General features: G+C 41.0%; 1 protein-coding gene across 1 annotated transcript in view; it reads left to right on the top strand.

Annotated features, from left to right (window-relative positions):
• Positions 1-9,781: 9,781 nt before the first annotated feature.
• Positions 9,782-24,486, top strand: part of eif2ak4 (eukaryotic translation initiation factor 2 alpha kinase 4) — a gene marked incomplete at its 5' end in the record, with an annotated part of 81,676 nt that continues 66,971 nt past the window's right edge. Inside the window, 8 exons of the mRNA XM_056251570.1 lie at positions 9,782-9,979; positions 10,927-11,007; positions 11,564-11,715; positions 15,500-15,600; positions 16,494-16,648; positions 20,156-20,691; positions 21,706-21,821; positions 22,684-22,838. Of these exons, the coding sequence (XP_056107545.1) occupies positions 9,782-9,979; positions 10,927-11,007; positions 11,564-11,715; positions 15,500-15,600; positions 16,494-16,648; positions 20,156-20,691; positions 21,706-21,821; positions 22,684-22,838 (1,494 nt within the window). The remainder of the gene's footprint in view (positions 9,980-10,926; positions 11,008-11,563; positions 11,716-15,499; positions 15,601-16,493; positions 16,649-20,155; positions 20,692-21,705; positions 21,822-22,683; positions 22,839-24,486) is intronic.

Raw genomic sequence — 24,486 nt, forward strand, 5'->3', positions numbered from 1 at the left:
TATATAAATCCCCGATAGAAAAACGCACCGCAGATCTTCAGTGGAGGATTGTGCACTCGGCGATTGCAACGAACAGATACTTGACACGTGTTGACCCCACTGTGGGGAGGGAATGTATCTTCTGTGGTCATGAAGAACTTTGAAGCATCTATTTTTAGATTGTTCTAGGCTAAATGGTTTGTTTCAGATTTTAAAAACTTGGCTTAGAGCACTTGGGGAAGACATGGATGAAAATATATTTATATTTGGTCCAAAATATGTTGCAAACAGATAAGAAAAGAATTTCCTTAATCAATTTTTTAATTGGTGAAACAAAGCTGGCAATATGGATTACAAGGAAAAATAAGCGGAAAGTTTTGCGGGACAATTGAACCTGAACTTATTTTAAAGGCTTTTGTATCTGCAAGGATTAAAGCAGAATTTGCTTTTTTTAAATTAATAAAAAATGTGGATACATTCAATGAATTTTGGGGACAGGCAGAAGTGTTGTGTGTAGTTGACCAAGAGGGAATGTTATTCCTAAAATTGTAATTTATTTATTTTTTTATTTTTTTTGTACGTGGAATTTTTGTATATTGTATGTGAATGTACATGTATTTTGAGGTCAATGTACATATGTTATATGTGATTAGGCCAAAATTGTTTGGTAAAAAATAGAAAAATTGGAAAAAAAAGGGTTTTACTAATCTTTGGAAATAAAGAGTTGGTCAAATCAAAAAATCTCTCTCTCCCTCCCTCTCTCTCTCTCTCTCTCTCTCTCTCTCTCTCTCTCTCTCTCTCTCTCTCTCTCTCTCTCTCTCTCTCTCTCTCTCTCTCTCTCTCCCTCCCTCCCTCCCTCTCTCTCTCTCTCTCCCTCCCTCCCTCCCTCCCTCTCCCTCCCTCCCTCCCTCCCTCCCTCTCTCTCTCTCTCTCTCCCTCCCTCCCTCCCTCCTCTCTCTCTCTCTCTCATCTCCCCTCCCTCCCTCCCTCTCTCTCTCTCTCTCTCTCTCTCTCTCTCTCTCCCTCCCTCCCTCCCTCCCTCCCTCCTCTCTCTCTCTCCCTCTCTCTCTCTCTCTCTCTCTCTCTCTCTCTCTCTCTCTCTCTCTCTCTCTCTCTCTCTCTCTCTCTCTCTCTCTCTCTCTCTCTCTCTCTCTCTCTCTCTCTCTCTCTCTCTCTCTCTCTCTCTCTCTCCCTCCCTCTCTCAATTCAATTTCAATTCAAATAGCTTTATTGGCATGGTGAAAGAAATCTTTACATTGCCAAAGCACTCATAACACTATACAATACAAACAAATAAATAATAATTATAAATAAAAATTAAAATAAATTAATAATAATAATAATAAAATCTTCAATCTTCTAGTATTTATCTGAGTGTCTCTAGGCGTACAGTTGGTAGCTCTGTCTGCCGGAGGCTCTTTCTTCGTGACAGGACCTCACATATCTGGCAGCCAGGTTTGAGCTCGCTGGGCTTTCTCCTAGCAGGAGTGGGAGTTTGTCCATATTCGATTTTTGGGGGAAGTCCTTCTGGTAGGTTGTGAAAAGGGGATAGAAAGTGTCCCGAATGTTTTTATATTTGGGGCAGGATGTCAAGAAGTGTAGTTCTGTTTCCACCTGATTCTCTGTGCAGTGAGGGCACAGTCGCTCTTCCCTCGGCAGCCAGGTCTGCCTGTGTGTGTGTGTGTGTGTGTGCAGTGAGGGCACAGTCGCTCTTCCTTCGGCAGCCAGGTCTGCCTGTGTCGGCCTGTCTCTATGGTCAGACTGTATTCACTGAGTCTGTACATGCTCAGGACTTTCCTCAGTTTAGGGTCGCTCACTGTACTCAGGTATCCTGCCAATTTCATATGTTCTGTTTAGGGCCAAATAGCATTCCAATTTACTCTGTTTGGCTGTCGCGTCTGTCCAATGTTTGACGTATTTTTCTTTTGTGTTTTAATAATTTGGTTTGGTCTGGCTATGTTTTTATTGTCAGTTTGTGACGTCAGCTCTGAGACCAATCGGCCGAGGGCGTTCCTCTCTGGCTTCAGCTCTTGGTAGGACAGGCTTTGTGATGGAGGGTCTGTTCATCGCTATTTTTTAAGTGGGCATGGAATTTAATGGCTCTTTTTGAATAGTTATTAAAAGGGGGTATAAACCTAATTCTGCTCTACAGGCATTATTTGGGGTTTTGCGCTGAACTCGTAGCAGGATTTTGCACAGCTCGGTCTGCAGAGTCTCCATTGGGTGTTTGTCCCATCTAGTGAACTCTTGGTCTGAGAGTGGACCCCAGACTTCACACCCGTACAGCGCGATGGGCTCTATTACTGTTTTTATTATTTTTAGCCAGATTCTAATTGGGATGTCAATTTGGATATTTCTCTTAATAGCATAAAAAGCTCTCCGTGCCTTGTCTCTCAAGTCGTTTACAGCTTTTTTAAAATTTCCTGTGTTGCTGATATTTATGCCAAGGTAAGTGTAGTCATGCGTGTGTTCGAGGAGCATGTTGTTCAATTTAAAACTATGATGTTGGTCTTGGCGGCTGGGTCTTTTTTGGAAAATCATTATTTTTGTCTTTTTGGGGTTAACTGACAGGGCCATGACTGACAGAAGCTGTGCAGGAGGTCTAGATGCTGCTGTAGACCCTCTTTAGTGGGAGACAGCAGCACCAGATCATCAGCGAACAGAAGGCATCTGACCTCAGTGTCCAGTAGAGTAAGGCCAGGTGCTGCAGACTGATCCAGAGCCCTCGCTAGCTCATTTATGTAGATGTTGAAGAGCGTGGGACTTAAGCTGCAGCCCTGTCTCACTCCACGACTCTGAGGGAGGAATTCTGTGTGCTTGTTACCAATTTTAACTGCAAATTTGTTGTTTGTGTACATAGATTTGATGATGTCATATGCTTTTCCTCCAATGCCGCACTGGATTAATTGAAGAAAAAGACCTTCATGCCAAATGGAGTCAAATGCTTTTTTGAAGACAACAAAGCATGAGAAAATTTTACTTTTGTTTTGGTTGATTTGCTTATCGACTAAGGTATGGAGAGTGTATATGTGGTCTGATGTGCGATATTTTGGTTGGAAGCCAATTTGACACTTGTTTAGAACATTTCTGTCTCTGAGAAAATGGGCTAGTCTGCCGTTTAGGATGTTGCAGAAAAGTTTGCCTAGGTTGCTGTTTACACATATACCACGGTAGTTATTAGGGTCAAATCTGTCTCCGTTTTTATGGATTGGGGTAATAAGACCTTTGTTCCAAATGCTGGGGAATATACCTAAACTCAGGATGATATTGAAGAGCTTTAGAATGGCTAATTTGAATTTGTGGTCTGTGTATTTAATCATTTCATTTAGGATGCCATCGATACCACATGCTTTTTGCAATTTCAGGGTTTGTATTTTGTCTAATAGTTCGGTTAGTGTAATTGGGGAGTCTAATGGGTTCTGGTAGTCTTTGATGGTTGATTCTAAAACCCTTAGTTTGTCATATAGGGCATTTTGTTCCTGATTTCTGTTTATATCACTAAAGAGGTTGGAGAAGTGGTTTACCCAAACATCTCCATTCTGGATAGCTAGTTCTGGATGGTAGGGTTTGTTTAGTGTGTTCCAATGTTTCCAGAACTGGTCGGATTCTAAGGATTCTTCAATTTCCCTGAGTTGACTTTTTGTGTTTTGTTCTTTTTTCTTTCTTAAAGTATTCCTATATTGTTTCAGTTTTTCGTGATAGAGATGACGGATGTTCTCATTGTCAGCATCTCTGTGTTTCTGGTTGGATAGGATTCTTAATTCTTTCCTAAGTTTTTTGCAGTCATTGTCAAACCATTTCTCAGTGGCACTGGCATGTGGTCTTTTTGGTTTTCTTTTTGTGATTTTTAAGTTGGATAATGTTGCTGATACCTCAAATATTCTGTTCAGCTTGTCTACTGCTAGGTTTGTACTAGGGCTGTGTATCACCAACAATGTCACGATACGATACGTATCACGATACTAAAGGCACGATACGATATGTATCACGATATGGATCAATTTGGAATTTAAATTTCTTTTGAGCTGAGTTTAGTAACAGTAATATCTGCTTATTGAATAACCAGTGTTATAACAGTTGTGATAACTGAAAAACAATGAGTTAAATGAATAAAAAAGCTTAGAATGGCTCTTCCTTCTGTTTTTAAAAGTCTGCCTCAATAACTGAAATGACAATTATAGTGACACTGAAGCATGTCTACACTGCTCAATGACTAAACAAAACTTAAAACATTCCATAAAAGCAAAAACGGCAACAACTTAAATTTAACTTCGTTTTCTCAAACTCTTTTAAACACCTAGTATTTAACAGGTCTTAAGTGTTGGAATGTGCACCAAAGTCATTTCTTCTACATTGAAATCATTTTAAATGATTACATTTTCAAATTTTTATGCAGAAACAACAATTGATTGACATGCTCAGGGTTAAGAGAGTGACAGCAGAATATCTCGCTTAACTTCGTCATACAACCGGGGAATTGCCGTTTCTGTTAAAAACCTTTATGCTTATTTAAGACATAACCAACTGTGTTTAGAGGATACTTACCAAGAACGAATTTTTTTACATCATTTTGCGTGTTTTAGTCTGTTAAAGCGATATAATCTCGCGAGCTGTATGTGAGGCGGCTTTACTCTCTATGTATGCACGCAGAGAAAACCAACTCTCAGAGAGCGCGCAAGTACTGAATAGTTTAAAATCGTTTGAATGTTTAAACTGGTAAGACTTAAAGACATGCAAATGGTAAACTTTAGTCACGATGGCCCGATTATGCAAGTGAATATTCCGTCATGTCCCGACTCCTAACCGTGAGCGTGTAGTTTCACCGGCTGCAGCGCTGGACGCTTGCCCGAGACGAGAGAGAGAGAGAGACGCAGCACTGCATTGAACTCACGCTGTTTGTGAAATTGCGTCTCACAGAAAGTTTTAAAATGACTGATTTGGTTTTATAATCTGTGTGGATTCATTTACTTATACTACAACCTACATGCTAAAGTGAATCAATGTTTCCGGGAATTTCCCGCATTATAAGCTGCGGGAATTATTCAAATTATGCGCAATCCCGCGCCGAAATTCGAGCCCTGAATTGGCTACATTCAAAAGCACAAAAGTATCGATACGGCAGCTGCTGTATCGATACGCGTATCGCCAGGAGTTCATGACGATATATCGTTGTATCGATATTCTGAGCACAGCCCTAGTTTGTACCTTCACTATTGTGCGGGAAAGGAGTGGCAAGGAATTGATCTAATAGGGCTTGAATTTTCGGTTGACTAATTGTACTTAGATATGTATCTTTACTGTTATGTTTCCATCTATACATGTTTCTAAGTGAGTGGAGCTGGGTTTGTTTAGTCGCTTCTTGGTTGGGCATTGCTCTGTTTAAGTAGAGGGTTATTTTTAGGGGTGCACGATTCAGAAAATGTCACGATTCGATTCGATGCCGATTTTTTGTCTCAAGATTCGATTCAAAATCGATTTTCGATTCAAAAAACGATTCACAGTATATAAATGAAGTTTACTTTTTCCTATGTGATTGATTGCAGTAGACACAATTTAAAAGAAAAAAAACACAACAAATTAAATGTAGTTTGATATTACTTTATGTCTTCATACAAAAATAAAAACTTTTGCAACTAAAAAGTGCAAAGTGCCAAGCTTTGGCCAGCTTTCAAATACATTTAATTCAAGTTTAAAATAAATCTTAAATAAAAAGCTTTTACATTTAGCTTTAAAGTGCTGTAGTCAGATCAAACAAACAATATGCTAAATGTGGTTTAAGGACTACTTCAGCTACCAGGCTGACTGTTGAAATGTGAACTCGACTGGGCACATTGAACTTCCTAAAAATATACTAATGTCATAGAACCCTTGCGAAATAATTTTAAATAGATTTTAAAAAGCCACCGCTACTGGTAACATCTATGGTTAGATTGATTTGTTTAGATCCAGTGAAGTCGTTCATAGGCGTAATTTGCGGGTATCTCCAGTTAACTAGCAGAGCATTCATTTAGTTCGCTATTAAGTAAGAGATCTGTTGTTTTTGAAATCAAGCTGAGCGCTCGTGTCCGCTGCTATCAGTGTCATGGATACAGTGTTCTCTGTGGCTCGCGCAGTCTTCACTCGGACGCGCTCTTCAATCTATCGCCGTTGTGGAGACTCCGGTAAAATCTCAAAAATAAAAATGCACACAAACGTGATGAACATATTCGGTTTTGATGAGAGAGAGAAAAAACTATACGAGTGCGGTTTAGAACCCGTAACCTCTGACACGCTTGGCAAAAGATCTACAGACCATTAAGAACTCAAACATAATCTGCGGATCGATGCATTTATTCACGGGTTGAGCAGAGAGGCTGCACAGTTTGACCAGCGGGCGGCAAGAACTTGCAATGTATCTATTTATCAGACCGGCCCTCGCAGCCTCGAAACACTACCGGACCACCAGTAAAAGTCCCGACTCACCCGATTGCCACTCCGCCCGTGCACGCCATAAAAAAAAAATATGAATCGATTTTTGGAATTCTATGAATCGATTCTGAATCGGTAAAGATTGAATCGCGATTCAAATGTGAATCGATTTTTTTGCACACCCCTAGTTATTTTACTGTGGTCTGACAGGGGGTTTAGTGGGCTGACTGTGAACGCTCTGAGGGAGTTTGGGTTAAGGTCTGTCAGAAAATAGTCGACTGTACTGCTACCGAAAGATGAGCTGTAGGTGTATCCAGTGGCGTAGGTTTGATTTTGAAATTGGTGGGGACGGGGACATCAATATTTAATATATTTAATGTTTTGATCGAAAATATTGCTAGGGATATATCAGTGTCACTGGATATTGGTAGGGACACGTCCCTAGCGTCCCTACTAAATTCTACGCCCCTGGGTGTATCTACCGTAGGAGTCTCCTCGAAGCCTGCCGTTGACTAGGAACAGACCTAGTGTGCGACACAGATGAAGAAGATGTGTTCCGCTTTTGTTTGTTGTTTTATCATAGTTGTGTCTCTGTGCTTGTATCGGTGTGGGGAGGACGTCTCCTCCAGGCAGGTGTTTGTCCCCCTGAGAGTTCAGTGTGTCCAGTTCTTCACCTGTTCTGGCATTTAGGTCTCCACAGAGCAGCACACTTCCCTGTGACTGGAAGTAATTAATGTCTACTTCAAGAATGGAGAAACTGTCTTCATTAAAATATGGAGACTCTGATGGAGGGATATAAGTGGCACACAGCAGGATGTTTTTCTCTGTTGCGGTGACTGTCTTATTAATTTCTAACCATGTGTAGAATTGTCCTGTTTTAGCTACTTTGATGGCATGGGCAAGATTTGATCTGTACCAGATAAGCATTCCTCCTGAGTCTCTTCCTTGTGTCACTCCAGGCAGTTTAATGGATGGGATGATGAGTTCTCTGTAGCCTTTGGGGCAGCCGGTGGGTCCATCTCCTCTGCTCCATGTCTCCTGCAGGATGATGATGTCTGAGTTTTTGATTTCTGAGTTGAAATCTGGGTTTCTGCTTTTGAGGCCAAAGGTGGATGATCGCAGGCCTTGAATGTTCCAACATGAAATGATAAAGGCTTTGTTATCCATGGGGAAATACTTTTGGTGATAAGTTTTGACCTATGACAGTAGGTGTGAGCAGATGAGGTTGAGCATCTGACGGATGTCTCTTAGCTCTGTTGATGTGGCCTGCACTGGTGCTGTTGTGGATGTTCTGCTCACTATCTGAGCGTAGCTGTGTCTGCCCGGGGCCTGCGGGGTATGAGGAGGGCAGGGGGTCCGCAGGAGGGGCTTTGGCCTGGCCTGATGCACTGAATGTGAGGGTGTGAGGGCTGGAAGAAGATGCAGTGTTGGTTGTGATGGTCTCAGCATGTGAGAGTGCTGTTGTCTTGATGGAAGTCTTCTGGGTGTTCTCTCTGGGGGTACACTGTGCTTTCTTACAGGTCTGGGTGGATGCTGTTGGACTCTGTTGCTCCTGGGGGTGCTGTTGTGATACCGACTCAGGGCCACATCTTATAGCGTCCTGGCGAAGACAGGAACAGCTGTCTTGTACAGATGGACATGGTCGTAGAGGCATGAGGGGTCCAGGGTGGGGTGGTGTGCCAGGTGCACATTGGGTTTAAGTGCACAGGAGCGGGAGAGGTGGGCATTCACCCGCTGGATGGTGTCAGGGTGGAAGTCTTTTCTGGGCAGCAGTGTGGAGATGGTAATTTTAGCATTTGGGAAGGTGGTTGAGGCCTTTTCAATCACTGTTTGTAGTGATATAGCCACCCTCTCCTGTTGGGCTCTCAGATCGTTTGTGCCGGTGTGGATTATTACATGGCTTGGGGATCCCAGTTTGTCAACACTTAGCCATTTGAGTGCGCTCTGAGTGTTCGGACACCAGAGTTTGGCCACTCTGTGTTTGGGAAAAAGCTTCTTTTCATCAATAAATTTCCCGTTTGAATCAATTAAAAGAGCGACTTCCGGTCGCATTGTTCCTTCTATCGGCGTGGACGGGTCGTCTGAGTGTGAGGCTGGTTGTGAGGTGAGGGAAGGGTCTGATGGGAGAGGAGGATTCTGGCTGTGCTGAATCTCTGTTGTTTGGGAGCTGTGATCAGGGTGAAGAGTGTCCTGCTCCACCAGTTCCTCTGATGAGCTGAACTCGCTGTGCTGTGCTCCTCTGTCCTGCCTCAGTTCACTTATTTCCATCCTCATTGCTGTTAGTTGTGCCTTGTGTAACTCAGTCTGTTGTAAGAACTGTGTTTCCAGTGTCTCCAGCTGAGCCCTTAACCCCTCTCTCTCCTGCTGGAGTCCCTTCACCTCAGTCTGCAGTGTACACAGCTCTCTCCTGAAGCTGTCCCTATCTCTGTGCTTGGCTGTGGGGCTGTTGCTGGTCTGGTCTGTTGTCTGAACTGTTTGCAGGGAGAAGATCATCTCCTTGAGCTGGACCATTTCTCCCTCTAGCTCTGTGAATCTCTCCCTCATGTCAGTGCAATAGCAGTGTGGATGGGGGTCTTTGGTCTGTTCTGTGCTCGAAGGGTCTCTGTGTTCTGTCTGATCCTCGTCTGTGTGGAAGGTGTGGAAGACTGACTCCTCAGGAGGGATAAGTTGGTCGCTGATAGAGGTCTCTTTCTGTGCTCTGTCTTTGATGCAGAGCAAGTCTTGTTCGAAGAGCCCATTGATGCTTTTTACCACCACTAAACCCGTTGTTTTGTAGATATTTACGTTGGTGGTTGTTGTGTCTTCCTCATTTCTTATTTTTAGCTGGAAACCCCCGCAGATGCCTTTTCTTTCAGCTGAGGGGTAGTGTGCAATGATGGCCTTGTGCCATCCATAGGGCTTGTTGGTATGGAATATTAGGTTACTTATGCTGCCATCTTTATGTAGGTCTGCAAAAAGTGTTTCTGGGTTGTCTGTCAGTCTTTTGTTTTTGTAGACTTTCCGTGCCGATTCATTTGTGACATCTTTAGGATAGTGCAGTGGGATGGCCTCCACATACGGGGGTTGTTTAGGCCTGGTGCTGTGGCTGGAGTGTTCAGAACTCTTCTGGGGGCGGGGCCAGGATGATGCACTGGCCATAGTTAAACATCCAACTGAAAATAACTGCCAGTTTTATGTTTATTTTCTCCCAGTGATGATATAAAGGGATAAAATTAATATATAACTTTCACTGATTTTGTGAGGAAAAATATATATATATATATTTCTTTAAAGTTCAAGTTTCAGTTTTGTCCAAAATGTCTCTTTGTGCTGTGCTGAGCAAAAACTCAGAGAGATGTGAAATTGCACTTTCTGTTCAAGATCTCTCTCTCTCTCTCTCTCTCTCTCCCTCTCTCTCTCTCTCTCCCGCCCCCCCCAGGTGATGATCTATGAGTTGGCGGATCTGGTTCAGGGTTTCCTGACGGAGCACAACGCTCCTCCCTCGAGCTCGTTCCACGAGGAGATGCTGAAGAACCAGCGCCGCCTGCAGGAACGACTCGCTCAGGAGGAGCAGCGTAAGATCGACCAGCGCCGCAGACAGGAAGAGCAGACGGTACATCACTTCCTGTCACACGGCATCACTTCCTGTGGCACATCAACCACTGCACAGCGTTTCTGCTGCGCATCCGCTTGTGTTCGTGACTCGCCACACATCATGTTCAATGTATTACACATCACAGGGTTCATACAAGCGGCTGAAAGTGAATTTGACTTTGTGAAAAAAACAGACATATTTCTGAAAAAGTGCTTGGATTATTGGAAGACAATACGCTTTATTAGAAAATAATGATTAATTTTTTTCACACCCATCTGGTATTGATATAGAGCCATTTAGCCTAGCTATGAGCGCGATATTGCTAATATAATTATTCAAGTGTATGATACAGAACTCAATTGAATATATATATATATTCATGTGAGAATAAATCAGATTGAATAAGGAAAGCGATATCTTTGTCATAGTGTCGTTTCAATGGTTCAAGTTTCCACAGCTATTGCGTGTGCTGCACTTTATCAGTACCATTTTGTTTTATTATTTTTATTTTATATATCTATTTACCTTTTTTTATAATTTGAAAGATAATAAAGATATTGTTTAATAAGTGAGATCTCTGATTGTTGTCCTTGAAAACCAAAAAAGTAGTGCTTGAAAAGTCCTGGAGTTTCATTTGACAGTTTCTGTACGAGCCCTGATATCAGTTTTCATTACAAAAAACAATAGTTTCAAAGTTCATTCAGGAAAATAATATTGATCAATAATGCAAACTTCATCAAATATGCTGTAAAGCAGCTTCAAATTCTGCATCTGATAATCAATAATATCACAATAAAATCATATTAAGTGCCTTATATTGATACGACATCATTATTATTGTTCTTTATTGTCGTTTTGTAAATAAGTGTGTGTTTTTGAAGTGTTGTTCTTGATATCAGTGCTGAATCTCTTGATTTCTGGCCCGAGCATCGGCTGTAAACCTGATCTGTGTTCCTCGTCCGCAGCAAAACGAGATCCTGGCCGAGATCCAGCGACGAGAGGAGGAGCGGCGGGAGGAGAAGAGGAGGAAGGAGATCGCCAAACTGGTGAGATCACGAGTTCAGTTTCTGCCGAAGAAAGAGTTTAAAGGGTTCGTTCACCCAAAAATGAACATTATGTCATTAATGACTCTCCCTCATGTCGTCCCAAGCCCGTCAGACCTCCGTTCATCTTCAGGACACAGTTTAAGATATTTTAGATTTAGTCCGAGAGCTTTCTGTCCCTCCATTGTAAATGTGTGTACGGTATACTGTCCTTGTCCAGAAAGGAAATAAAGACATCATCACAGTAGTCCATGTGACATCAGTGGGTTAGTTAGAGTGTGTTGAAGCATCGAAAATACATTTTGCTCCAAAAATAACAAAAACTAGGACTTTATTCAGCATTGTATTGTCTTCCGGTTAAATAATTCATTATATAAATGTAACGAATTATTTTGATATATTTTATATAATCAATGAAGTATATAATTAATTAATTAATCACAGCATTGAAGTAAATCATATGGACATATTTTATAATGTTTTTTATGATTATATTCCACCCGGTTGCTGGAGCTGATTGCGTCGGTGTGTGACGGGTGTGTTCTGGGCTGTGTTTCAGGAGCGCTTGGAGAGTGTCGTCGCGGTGGAGCCGGCGTCAGAGACACACACGACACACACGACACACACGCCATCCGGGTCGCCTGTGGATCCCAGCGAAGCGAAGAAAGTGCTGACAAACCGACGCAGAACCACATCAAGCAGCAGACACAGGTCTAAACACACACACACACACACACACACACACACACACACAGGTCTAAACACACACACACACACACACACACACACACACACACACACACACACAGGTCTAAACACACACACACGCACGCACGCACGCACACACACACACACACACACACACACAGGTCTAAACACACACACACACACACACACACACACACACACACACACACAGGTCTAAACACACACACACACACACACACACACACAGGTCTGAGCACACACACACAGGTCTAAACACACACACACACACAGCACACACACACACACACACACACACACACACACACACACACACACACACACACAGGTCTGAGCACACACACACACACACAGGTCTGAGCACACACACACACACAGGTCTGAGCACACACACACACAGGTCTGAGCACACACACACACACACACACACACACACACACACACACACACAGGTCTGAGCACGCACACACAGGTCTGAGCACACACACACACAGGTCTGAGCACACACACACACACACAGGTCTGAGCACACACACACACACACAGGTCTGAGCACACACACACACAGGTCTGAGCACACACACACACAGGTCTGAGCACACACACACACACACACACAGGTCTGAGCACGCACACACAGGTCTGAGCACACACACACACACAGGTCTGAGCACACACACACACAGGTCTGAGCACACACACACACAGGTCTGAGCACACACACACACACAGGTCTGAGCACACACACACACAGGTCTGAGCACACACACACACAGGTCTGAGCACACACACACACACACACACAGGTCTGAGCACACACACACACACACACACACAGGTCTGAGCACACACACACACACAGGTCTGAGCACACACACACACAGGTCTGAGCACACACACACACACACACAGGTCTGAGCACACACACACACACACAGGTCTGAGCACACACACACACAGGTCTGAGCACACACACACACAGGTCTGAGCACACACACACACACACACACAGGTCTGAGCACGCACACACAGGTCTGAGCACACACACACACACAGGTCTGAGCACACACACACACAGGTCTGAGCACACACACACACAGGTCTGAGCACACACACACACACAGGTCTGAGCACACACACACACAGGTCTGAGCACACACACACACAGGTCTGAGCACACACACACACACACACACACAGGTCTGAGCACACACACACACACACACACACAGGTCTGAGCACAAACACACACACAGGTCTGAGCACACACACACACACACACAGGTCTGAGCACACACACACACAGGTCTGAGCACACACACACGCACACACAGGTCTGAGCACACACACACACACACACAGGTCTGAGCACACACACACACAGGTCTGAGCACACACACACACACACACACAGGTCTGAGCACACACACACACACACACAGGTCTGAGCACACACACACACACAGGTCTGAGCACACACACACACAGGTCTGAGCACACACACACACAGGTCTGAGCACACACACACACACACACAGGTCTGAGCACACACACACACACAGGTCTGAGCACACACACACACACACACAGGTCTGAGCACACACACACACACACACAGGTCTGAGCACACACACACACACAGGTCTGAGCACACACACACACACAGGTCTGAGCACACACACACACACACAGGTCTGATCACACACACACACAGGTCTGAGCACACACACACACACACAGGTCTGATCACACACACGCACACACACACACACACACAGGTCTGAGCACACACACACAGGTCTGATCACACACACACACAGGTCTGAGTACACACGCACACAGGTCTGAGCACACACACACACAGGTCTGAGCACACACACACAGGTCTGATCACACACACAGGTCTGAGCAGTGAGCACACACACACACACAGGTCTGAGCACACACACACACACACAGGTCTGATCACACACACACACAGGTCTGAGCACACACACACACACACACAGGTCTGATCACACACACGCACACACACACACACAGGTCTGAGCACACACACACAGGTCTGATCACACACACACACAGGTCTGAGTACACACGCACACAGGTCTGAGCACACACACACACACACACACAGGTCTGATCACACACACACACGCACTCATATTAATACTCATACTCTCACACGCTCACACACACACTCACACTCACACAGGTCTGAACACATACGCGCACACACACACACACACGCACAGGTCTGAGCACACACACACACACACACACACACTTCAGTCACCCGGATGAGCCTGTGTTTCTGTCCTCAGAGGCTGTTATATAATACCTCACCACTGGATGGCGTTGTTGACCAATCAGAATCAAGTATTCCACAGAGCCGTGTAATAAAGTGTCATATAAATGCTAACAACATGCCAATTCTTGCTGACAATGTGTTTTTAAGTAGTAATAAACTTTTATACAAGGCTTTGTCAACCCAACATCCAAAGTTTTTCATAAACTGTCCTCATCTAGTTATTAGCCGGATATTATTCCCCTTCTCTTATATGAGGTGCTTAAAGTGCTTGACTTATTTAAATACAATATATGTGACCCTGGACCACAAAACCAGTCACAAGGCTACATTTTTTCTCAAATTGAGATGTATAGATCATATAAAGCTGAATAAATAAGCTTTCCATGGATGTATGGTTTGTTAGGATAGGACAATATTTGGCCGAGACACAACTATTGAACATCTGGAATCTGAGGGTGCAAAAAAATCAAAACATTGAGAAAATCGCCTTTAAAGTTGTGCATTTATGTTCACGATTGTTCTGCATCCACTATATTTATATATATTTACGGTAGGAAATGTACAAAATATCTTCACGGAGCATGATCTTTACTTAATATCCTAATGATTTTTGGCATAAAATAAAAATCTATAATTTTGCCCCATACAGTGTATAGTAGGCAGAAACACCCGTGCGACTCGAGACTGGTTCTGTGGTCCAGGGTCACATGTCATATCAATAGGGCTGGGTATCGTAACACAATTTTCGGTACCGATACCTTGACTTCGATACCGGTTCCTGAATGATACTTTTTTCGATACCAATTTTATTACACAATATTACACAATCTAAATTTTTTTTTTTTTTTCAGTTTGTTAACTTTTTTACACTCATATTTTGAGTCTGTAAACAAGCACCAATGATAAAGTTTTCTGTTTCTTAATCATTTAACAACATGTTAGTATATTCTTTACTTCAATGAGCTCACTGTTTCTGCCTTAACATAATGCATGAGAACTAATAGAAATGCATTACACACAGACACAGCCTCCTCTGATAACAGACATCACTCTAAACTGTCATTTAGACACACATTTTCTGTAAAGCTGCTTTGAAATGATATGTATTGTGAAAAATGCTATACAAATAAATGTGAATTGAATTACTGGGGGGCGGGATATATCCTCCTCCTCCTCTTCCTCCTCCTCCTCTTCCTCCTCCTCTTCCTCCTCCTCCTCTTCTTCCTCCTCCTCCTCTTCCTCCTCTTCTTCCTCCTCCTCCTCTTCCTCCTCCTCCTCCTCTTCCTCCTCCTCTTCCTCCTCCTCCTCTTCCTCCTCCTCCTCCTCCTCTTCCTCCTCCTCTTCTTCCTCCTCTTCCTCCTCTTCTTCCTCCTCCTCCTCTTCCTCCTCCTCTTCCTCCTCCTCCTCTTCCTCCTCCTCCTCCTCCTCTTCCTCCTCCTCCTCCCTCCTCTTCCTCAGGCGAGACACGTGCGGTGAGGAGAGCCAGCGACAGCAGGAAGTGCTCCACTTCAGCAACAGTGTCCTCGGAGAGGTCAGAGTTCACCGGGGGAAGTGCATCGGTGAGCATGCTGGGAAATCAGAATCATCACTTACACTTAAATCAGAATTAAGGACAGCTAGTAAATCATTATAAGTAAAATCATATATAGATTATTAATTACATTTAATTTAGTATTACATTAATTGTTATCATTAATAAAACATTATTACATGTAAAATAAAATTATTAAAACCATTTAATTTAGAATTATTAAGTAGAATTATTTATTTTATTTTATATATAATAACGTTTTATTGATAATAATTCTACTTAATTCTAAATTAAATGGTATTAATAATTTTATTTTTATTTTATATATAATAATATATATATAAATAATATACTGATTATTAATTAAAATAAGTTTAATTTACAATTATTAAATCCAATTATTAAAACATTATTATATGTAAAATAAATCAATTATTAATTGGATTTAATTTAGAATTATTAAGTAGAATTATTATCAATATAACATAATTATATAAAATAAATTGATTAATTACATTTTATTTAGAATTAAGTAGAATTAGTGTTAATAAAACATTATTATATGTAAAATTCTGATAATTAAAATACATTTAATTTACAATTATTAAATCCAATTTTTAAAATATTATTAAATGTAAAATAAATTAATAATTAATAGGATTTAATTTATAATTATTAAGTAGAATTATTATCAACAAAACATTATTATATATAAAATAAATTGATTTTTAATTACATTTTATTTAGAATTATTAAGTAGAAATATTGTTAATGCAACATTATTACATGTAAAATATACCGATTATTAATTACATTTAAATCAGAATTAAGTACAATTATTATATGCTGATGGTAATCTCGAGTGCGACTCAGGACTGGGATGAGGTGTGTGTGTGTGTGTGTCGGCTCTCTCTGTCTCAGGCGAGAGTGAGCGGCTGCGGCGGAGTGTGTATTACGCCTTTAACTCCAGCACTGGAGACTTCTCCGTCGTGTACGAGTGGACCCTGCGCTGGAGCTCCGTCGGGAAGCTCTTCACCAGCCAGGAGCGGGAGAAGATAGACAAGTGCAAGAAACAGGTACAAAACACACACAAATCTCACGGAAAGTTCGCATTTGGTCACTATCTGATGTAAAATGTTGGTTTTATTAATGAAATTTGTATGTTGGCACAATTTAATGTCTCATGCATTTACATTTTAATTTGTGATTATATATCACACATATACAATAATGATAATAGTGAATAAATAAAAACTAAATAATAAATATTACTTTTCTGGCAAATTAAAAAATTGTGTATTTAAGAAAAATAATTATTATTTTACATTACAATTACATTTACAAAATTACCATAATATTTATGACTGCCTTAATATCCTTATTTTCAATCATTAAACTATTGGACTTTTATTTTGAATAAATGAATGAACGAATGAACACTACCAGTCAAGAGTCACTATCTGATATAATATTTTAGTTTTATAAAGAAATTCATATGTTTGCACAAGTTATCTGTCTAATTTCATGCTTTTAAATTTAATGTCCCACCGTTGTCAATAATTGTATCCGTTAAAACTCATCTTTGATCACCAAAATTACATATTTAAACGTTTTTTTCTTAAAAAAAACCCAAAACATCCTAAATGTAACTCGACACTTTTGTCTCATTTAGTATGTGCGGAATATGCAAATGAGCCCTGCCTCCACTCACTCACTCAGCTCAGAGATCCACTGGTTGACGATCACACGTTGATCTGATTGGTTACAAGGTCGTTTGTGACGTCAGAAACACCAGCGATTTCAAACCGTGTTTTTGAGACTGTCTTTGGTTCACTGCAGTTTAGTTCACTTTAAAATGAAAATTAGTGAATTAGTGTCAGTAAATTGCAACCATCAGATTAAAGCTCAAAAAAGTGCATCTATTCATGATAAAAGCTCATCTATCCATCATAAAGTGCATCTGTCCATCATAAAAGTGCATCTATCCATCATAAAAGTGCATCTATCCATCATAAAAGTGCATCTATCCATCATAAAAGTGCATCTGTCCATCATAAAAGTGCATCTATCCATCATAAAAGTGCATCTATCCATCATAAAAGTGCATCTATCCATCATAAAAGTGCATCTATCCATCATAAAAGTGCATCTGTCCATCATAAAAGTGCATCTATCCATCATAAAAGTGCATCTATCCATCATAAAAGTGCATCTATCCATCATAAAAGTGCATCTATCCATCATAAAAGTGCATCTGTCCATCATAAAAGTGCATCTATCCATCATAAAAGTGCATCTGTCCATCATAAAAGTGCATCTGTCCATCGTAAAAGTGCATCTATCCATGATAAAAGTGCATCTATCCATCATAAAAGTGCATCTATCCATCATAAAAGTGCATCTATCCATCATAAAAGTGCATCTATCCATCATAAAAGTGCATCTGTCCATCATAAAAGTGCATCTGTCCATCGTAAAAGTGCATCTATCCATCGTAAAAGTGCATCTATCCATCATAAAAGTGCATCTGTCCATCATAAAAGTGCATCTATCCATCATAAAAGTGCATCTGTCCATCATAAAAGTGCATCTGTCCATCGTAAAAGTGCATCTATCCATCGTAAAAGTGCATCTATCCATGATAAAAGTGCATCTATCCATCATAAAAGTGCATCTGTCCATCATAAAAGTGCATCTATCCATCATAAAAGTGCATCTGTCCATCATAAAAGTGCATCTATCCATCATAAAAGTGCATCTATCCATCATAAAAGTGCATCTATCCATCATAAAAGTGCATCTATCCATCATAAAGTGCATCTGTCCATCATAAAAGTGCATCTATCCATCATAAAAGTGCATCTGTCCATCATAAAAGTGCATCTGTCCATCGTAAAAGTGCATCTATCCATCATAAAAGTGCATCTATCCATCATAAAAGTGCATCTGTCCATCATAAAAGTGCATCTGTCCATCGTAAAAGTGCATCTATCCATCATAAAAGTGCATCTGTCCATCATAAAAGTGCATCTGTCCATCATAAAAGTGCATCTATCCATCATAAAAGTGCATCTGTCCATCATAAAAGTGCATCTGTCCATCATAAAAGTGCATCTGTCCATGATAAAAGTGCATCTATCCATGATAAAAGTGCATCTGTCCATCATAAAAGTGCATCTGTCCATCATAAAAGTGCATCTGTCCATCATAAAAGTGCATCTGTCCATCATAAAAGTGCATCTGTCCATGATAAAAGTGCATCTATCCATGATAAAAGTGCATCTGTCCATGATAAAAGTGCATCTGTCCATCATAAAAGTGCATCTGTCCATCATAAAAGTGCATCTATCCATCATAAAAGTGCATCTATCCATCATAAAAGTGCATCTGTCCATCATAAAAGTGCATCTATCCATGATAAAAGTGCATCTGTCCATCATAAAAGTGCATCTATCCATGATAAAAGTGCATCTATCCATGATAAAAGTGCATCTGTCCATGATAAAAGTGCATCTATCCATGATAAAAGTGCATCTATCCATCATAAAAGTGCATCTGTCCATCATAAAAGTGCATCTGTCCATCATAAAAGTGCATCTGTCCATCATAAAAGTGCATCTATCCATCATAAAAGTGCATCTATCCATCATAAAAGTGCATCTATCCATCATAAAAGTGCATCTATCCATGATAAAAGTGCATCTATCCATGATAAAAGTGCATCTGTCCATCATAAAAGTGCATCTATCCATGATAAAAGTGCATCTATCCATGATAAAAGTGCATCTGTCCATCATAAAAGTGCATCTGTCCATCATAAAAGTGCATCTATCCATAATAAAAGTGCATCTGTCCATCATAAAAGTGCATCTATCCATGATAAAAGTGCATCTATCCATCATAAAAGTGCATCTGTCCATCATAAAAGTGCATCTGTCCATCGTAAAAGTGCATCTGTCCATCATAAAAGTGCATCTATCCATGATAAAAGTGCATCTATCCATGATAAAAGCGCATCTATCCATCATAAAAGTGCATCTGTCCATCATAAAAGTGCATCTATCCATGATAAAAGTGCATCTATCCATCATAAAAGTGCATCTGTCCATCATAAAAGTGCATCTGTCCATCATAAAAGTGCATCTGTCCATCATAAAAGTGCATCTGTCCATCATAAAAGTGCATCTATCCATCATAAAAGTGCATCTATCCATGATAAAAGTGCATCTGTCCATCATAAAAGTGCATCTATCCATCATAAAAGTGCATCTATCCATCATAAAAGTGCATCTATCCATGATAAAAGTGCATCTATCCATGATAAAAGTGCATCTGTGCAGCTTCAAAACAGAAACAGCCATTCACTGCCATTATAAAGCTTGGAAGAGCCAGGACATTTATTAATATAACTCTGATTATATTAGTCTGAAAGAAGAAAGTAGAAAGTCATACACACCTAGGATGGCTTGAGGGAGAGTAAATCATGGGCTAATTTTCATTTTAAAGTGAACTACTCCTTTAACTAGAAGCCTTTAGATCAGAGGTTTTTAAGGTCACGATAAACACACTCTCTTCTGCTCCAGATCCACGGCGCCGAGAGCGAGCTGAACTCGCTGCTGAAGCTCAAGCACCCGAATCTGGTGCACTATCAGGCGCTGAGCTTCAGCGAGCGCGACGACGGCCTGGTAGTGGACCTGCTAGCCGAACACGTTCCCGGGTCGAGTCTGGCCCAGAAGCTCTCGAGTGGCTCTCCGGTGCCGGTGGATCAGCTCCGGCGGCACGCGCTCCAGCTAGCGGCTGCGCTCGAGTATCTGCACAGCAACTCGGTGGTCCACAAGCACCTGAACCCGTCCTGTGTTCTGCTGGACGCTCACGGGGACGTCCGGCTCGCCGACTACAGTCTGGCCAAACGCCTCGCCGACGTGTGTGACGCCGACGTCTTCCAGCAGGGGCGCGTGCGCTTCTGTGACGAGGCGGTGCCCACGCGCGCCGGGAAGAAAGGAGACGTGTGGGGTTTCGGGCTGCTAATGCTAGCGCTCGCGCAGGGTCGCGAGGTCGAGGAGTATCCCGTCACGGTGCCGGAGACGCTGCCCGCGGACCTGCACGACTTCCTCAACAGGTGTGTGTGTGTGTGTGTGTGACGGTGCCGACTGACCAACAGGTGTGTGTGTGTGTGTGTGTGACGGTGCCGACTGACCAACAGGTGTGTGTGTGTGTGTGTGTGACGGTGCCGACTGATCAACAGGTGTGTGTGTGTGTGTGTGTGACGGTGCCGACTGACCAACAGGTGTGTGTGTGTGTGTGTGTGACGGTGTCGACTGACCAACAGGTGTGTGTGTGTGTGTGACGGTGTCGACTGACCAACAGGTGTGTGTGTGTGTGTGTGTGTGTGTGTGTGTGTGTGTGACCGCGTCGACTGACCAGCAAGATTCACTTAAGCTAGTCCTCCTGAAGTTAATATTTCAATAATTCACAGGTTTTTATTTTACTTAAATTAGTTGATAATTAAATAATTTTAAGTAATTTAGTTATTTTGGTTTTGTATTTTTGCGATTTAAAAAATATCCAGGTTTGTTGTGCTTGTTTGTAGGGCCAGAAATGTGTGATTTATATATCAATATAGCTATAAAATAATAATAGTAATATTAGTAATTATTATTGTTTTACATTACAACTCCTCCTGAAGTTAATATTTCAATAATTTAACATGTTTGCATTTTCACGGTTTTCAGAGTTTTTTTTAATACTAGTATACATTTTTTTGTAAGTTTTTAAAATTTTTGTTTTTAAATTGTTTTAAAATTTTAATTTTACATTTTTCAGATTTTTTTTGACATTTAGTAGAGCTGCACGATTTAAAAAGAAATATCCAGGTTTGCTGTGCTTGTTTGTAGGGTCAGAAATGTGTGATTATATACTGTTTATCAATATGGCTGGCTATATAATAATAATAATGATATTAATAACGTTAAATAAAGACGTTACAGTGAACTGAGCCGCTGAACACACAGGCGGATCATGCGTGTAAATGAATGCGGCCATATCCCCACGCTCTAGACTGCTTTATGAATATGTTTGTGCAGTAAAACCTTATAGATAATTCGTTTGCTTACATATTTATGTATATTTGTAGGTGTGTGTGTCTTAATGACGCTGATCGCTGGCACGCTCACCAGCTTCTGGATCATCCGTTCCTGAGACCTCCGTCACCCAGGAGTGTGTTGCCGTGTCACGAGTCCAGTCCAGAGGGTGAAGCGCACACACACACACACACACACACATTTTACACCTTTAACTCAATCCTTTTGTTAAACTCCAAACTCCTTTAAAAAAGACTAATTGAGTGTTCATCAGAGGGGTCCAAGACCTTAGGACTTTTGTCGCATTTGAACCACAAGACACACACACACACACACACACACACACACACACACACACACACACACACACACACACACACACACACACACACACACACACACACATAATGGATTCGAGGAGTTTTGTGTTTGAAATTTTAAAAAGTAACAAATTCTTCCCTCAATTTGACCCCTTTAGGAATGAATGGAATGCGAGGAATGCTTCAGTTCACATAGAAAAACATAAAAATGCTCAAAATTCAAACTAAAAATGCTAAAACTTTACCAAAAAATTATTTTATAATGTCTACATGTGTATGTGAATGCACACTGAAGATAAACTGGCTTTAGGACCCAGCGGAACAGCTCTTCTGCTCCATATAGAGCTATAAGCCCATCTAGAGTCAGGAAATATCATCATGTGTTATTATTATATTCCACAAGAGGTCGGCAAAGACTCCCAATGTAAGATATTTAGAGCTGAATTAAAAGAGTTATGCATGAAATTATTTTGAATTTAAGTTGAAAGAATGTGAGGAATGTGCTTAAATGACTATTTATTTATTATTTATTGATCAAATCTAGTCATTTAAAGGTAAATAAAATAAAAAATAAAAATCTCCCCCCAAAAAATTTGCATTAAAAATATTATCAAAATGAAATAAAATAAGCTTTCTGGACCAAAAAAAAAGAAAAAAAAAAGTTTTCTCTCCTCAACACGTGTCTGTAATGTCCGTGTGTTGGTCCCTCAGACACAGGCGTTGACTTCGCGTCCACGGTGGTCCCGCGCAGTCTCCTCCTCAGCGCCCCCTTCAGTACGGAGGAGCAGAAGCAGTTCTCCAGATACTACAATGAGTTCTCCGAGCTGCAGATGCTGGGCAAGGGAGCGTTCGGGGCCGTAATCAAGGTCAGGCATGCCGTGTGTTTATAGAGAGGCATGCCGTGTGTTTATAGAGTAATATATTTTTTTCTGCAATATATATATTGTGAAATGAAAAACTACAGACATTTTTACTTTACCAGATGATGATTTGAATAGCTCAGTTTGGAAAGAATTAATCTTTCAGATTGATCAGCGTGATTATTTTAGTCGTGTACGTCTGCATAGAAAGTAAAAATAATTTTGAATTGCGATATTATAAATCTTTAAAATATAATAATAATAACTTAAGAAATATTTTTATTTTTTATTTTTATACATGCATATGCATGTATAAAAATAAAAATAAAATATATTATAATATTATAGTAAAAAAATATTATAGTAAAAAAAAGAATATTTATAAAAATTATAGATGCATATACAAATATCATATATTTTTATTTTTATACATATTTGTTTATGCATGTATAAATTTTTTTTTATAATATTATAGTAAAAAATATTATAGTAAAAGAAAATATTTATAAAAATTATACATGCAGATACAAATATCATATATACTCACCTAAAGGATTATTAGGAACACCATACTAATACTGTGTTTGACCCCCTTTCGCCTTCAGAACTGCCTTAATTCTACGTGGCATTGATTCAACAAGGTGCTGAAAGCATTCTTTAGAAATGTTGGCCCATATTGATAGGATAGCATCTTGCAGTTGATGGAGATTTGTGGGATGCACATCCAGGGCACGAAGCTCCCGTTCCACCACATCCCAAAGATGCTCTATTGGGTTGAGATCTGGTGACTGTGGGGGCCATTTTAGTACAGTGAACTCATTGTCATGTTCAAGAAACCAATTTGAAATGATTCGAGCTTTGTGACATGGTGCATTATCCTGCTGGAAGAAGCCATCAGAGGATGGGTACATGGAGGCCATAAAGGGATGGACATGGTCAGAAACAATGCTCAGGTTGGCCGTAGCATTTAAACGATGCCCAATTGGCACTAAGGGGCCTAAAGTGTGCCAAGAAAACATCCCCCACACCATTACACCACCACCACCAGCCTGCACAGTGGTAACAAGGCATGATGGATCCATGTTCTCATTCTGTTTACGCCAAATTCTGACTCTACCATCTGAATGTCTCAACAGAAATCGAGACTCATCAGACCAGGCAACATTTCTCCAGTCTTCAACTGTCCAATTTTGGTGAGCTCTTGCAAATTGTAGCCTCTTTTTCCTATTTGTAGTGGAGATGAGTGGTACCCGGTGGGGTCTTCTGCTGTTGTAGCCCATCCGCCTCAAGGTTGTGTGTGTTGTGGCTTCACAAATGCTTTGCTGCATACCTCGGTTGTAACGAGTGGTTATTTCAGTCAAAGTTGCTCTTCTATCAGCTTGAATCAGTCGGCCCATTCTCCTCTGACCTCTAGCATCAACAAGGCATTTTCGCCCACAGGACTGCCGCATACTGGATGTTTTTCCCTTTTCACACCATTCTTTGTAAACCCTAGAAATGGTTGTGCGTGAAAATCCCAGTAACTGAGTAGATTGTGAAATACTCAGACCGGCCCGTCTGGCACCAACAACCATGCCACGCTCAAAATTGCTTAAATCACCTTTCTTTCCCATTCTGACATTCAGTATGGAGTTCAGGAGATTGTCTTGACCAG

The sequence above is a fragment of the Rhinichthys klamathensis genome, unplaced genomic scaffold (genome assembly GCF_029890125.1).
Source record: "Rhinichthys klamathensis goyatoka isolate OS25496 unplaced genomic scaffold, OSU_Roscu_1.1 h1tg000085l_1, whole genome shotgun sequence".
Lineage (NCBI taxonomy): Eukaryota > Metazoa > Chordata > Actinopteri > Cypriniformes > Leuciscidae > Rhinichthys > Rhinichthys klamathensis.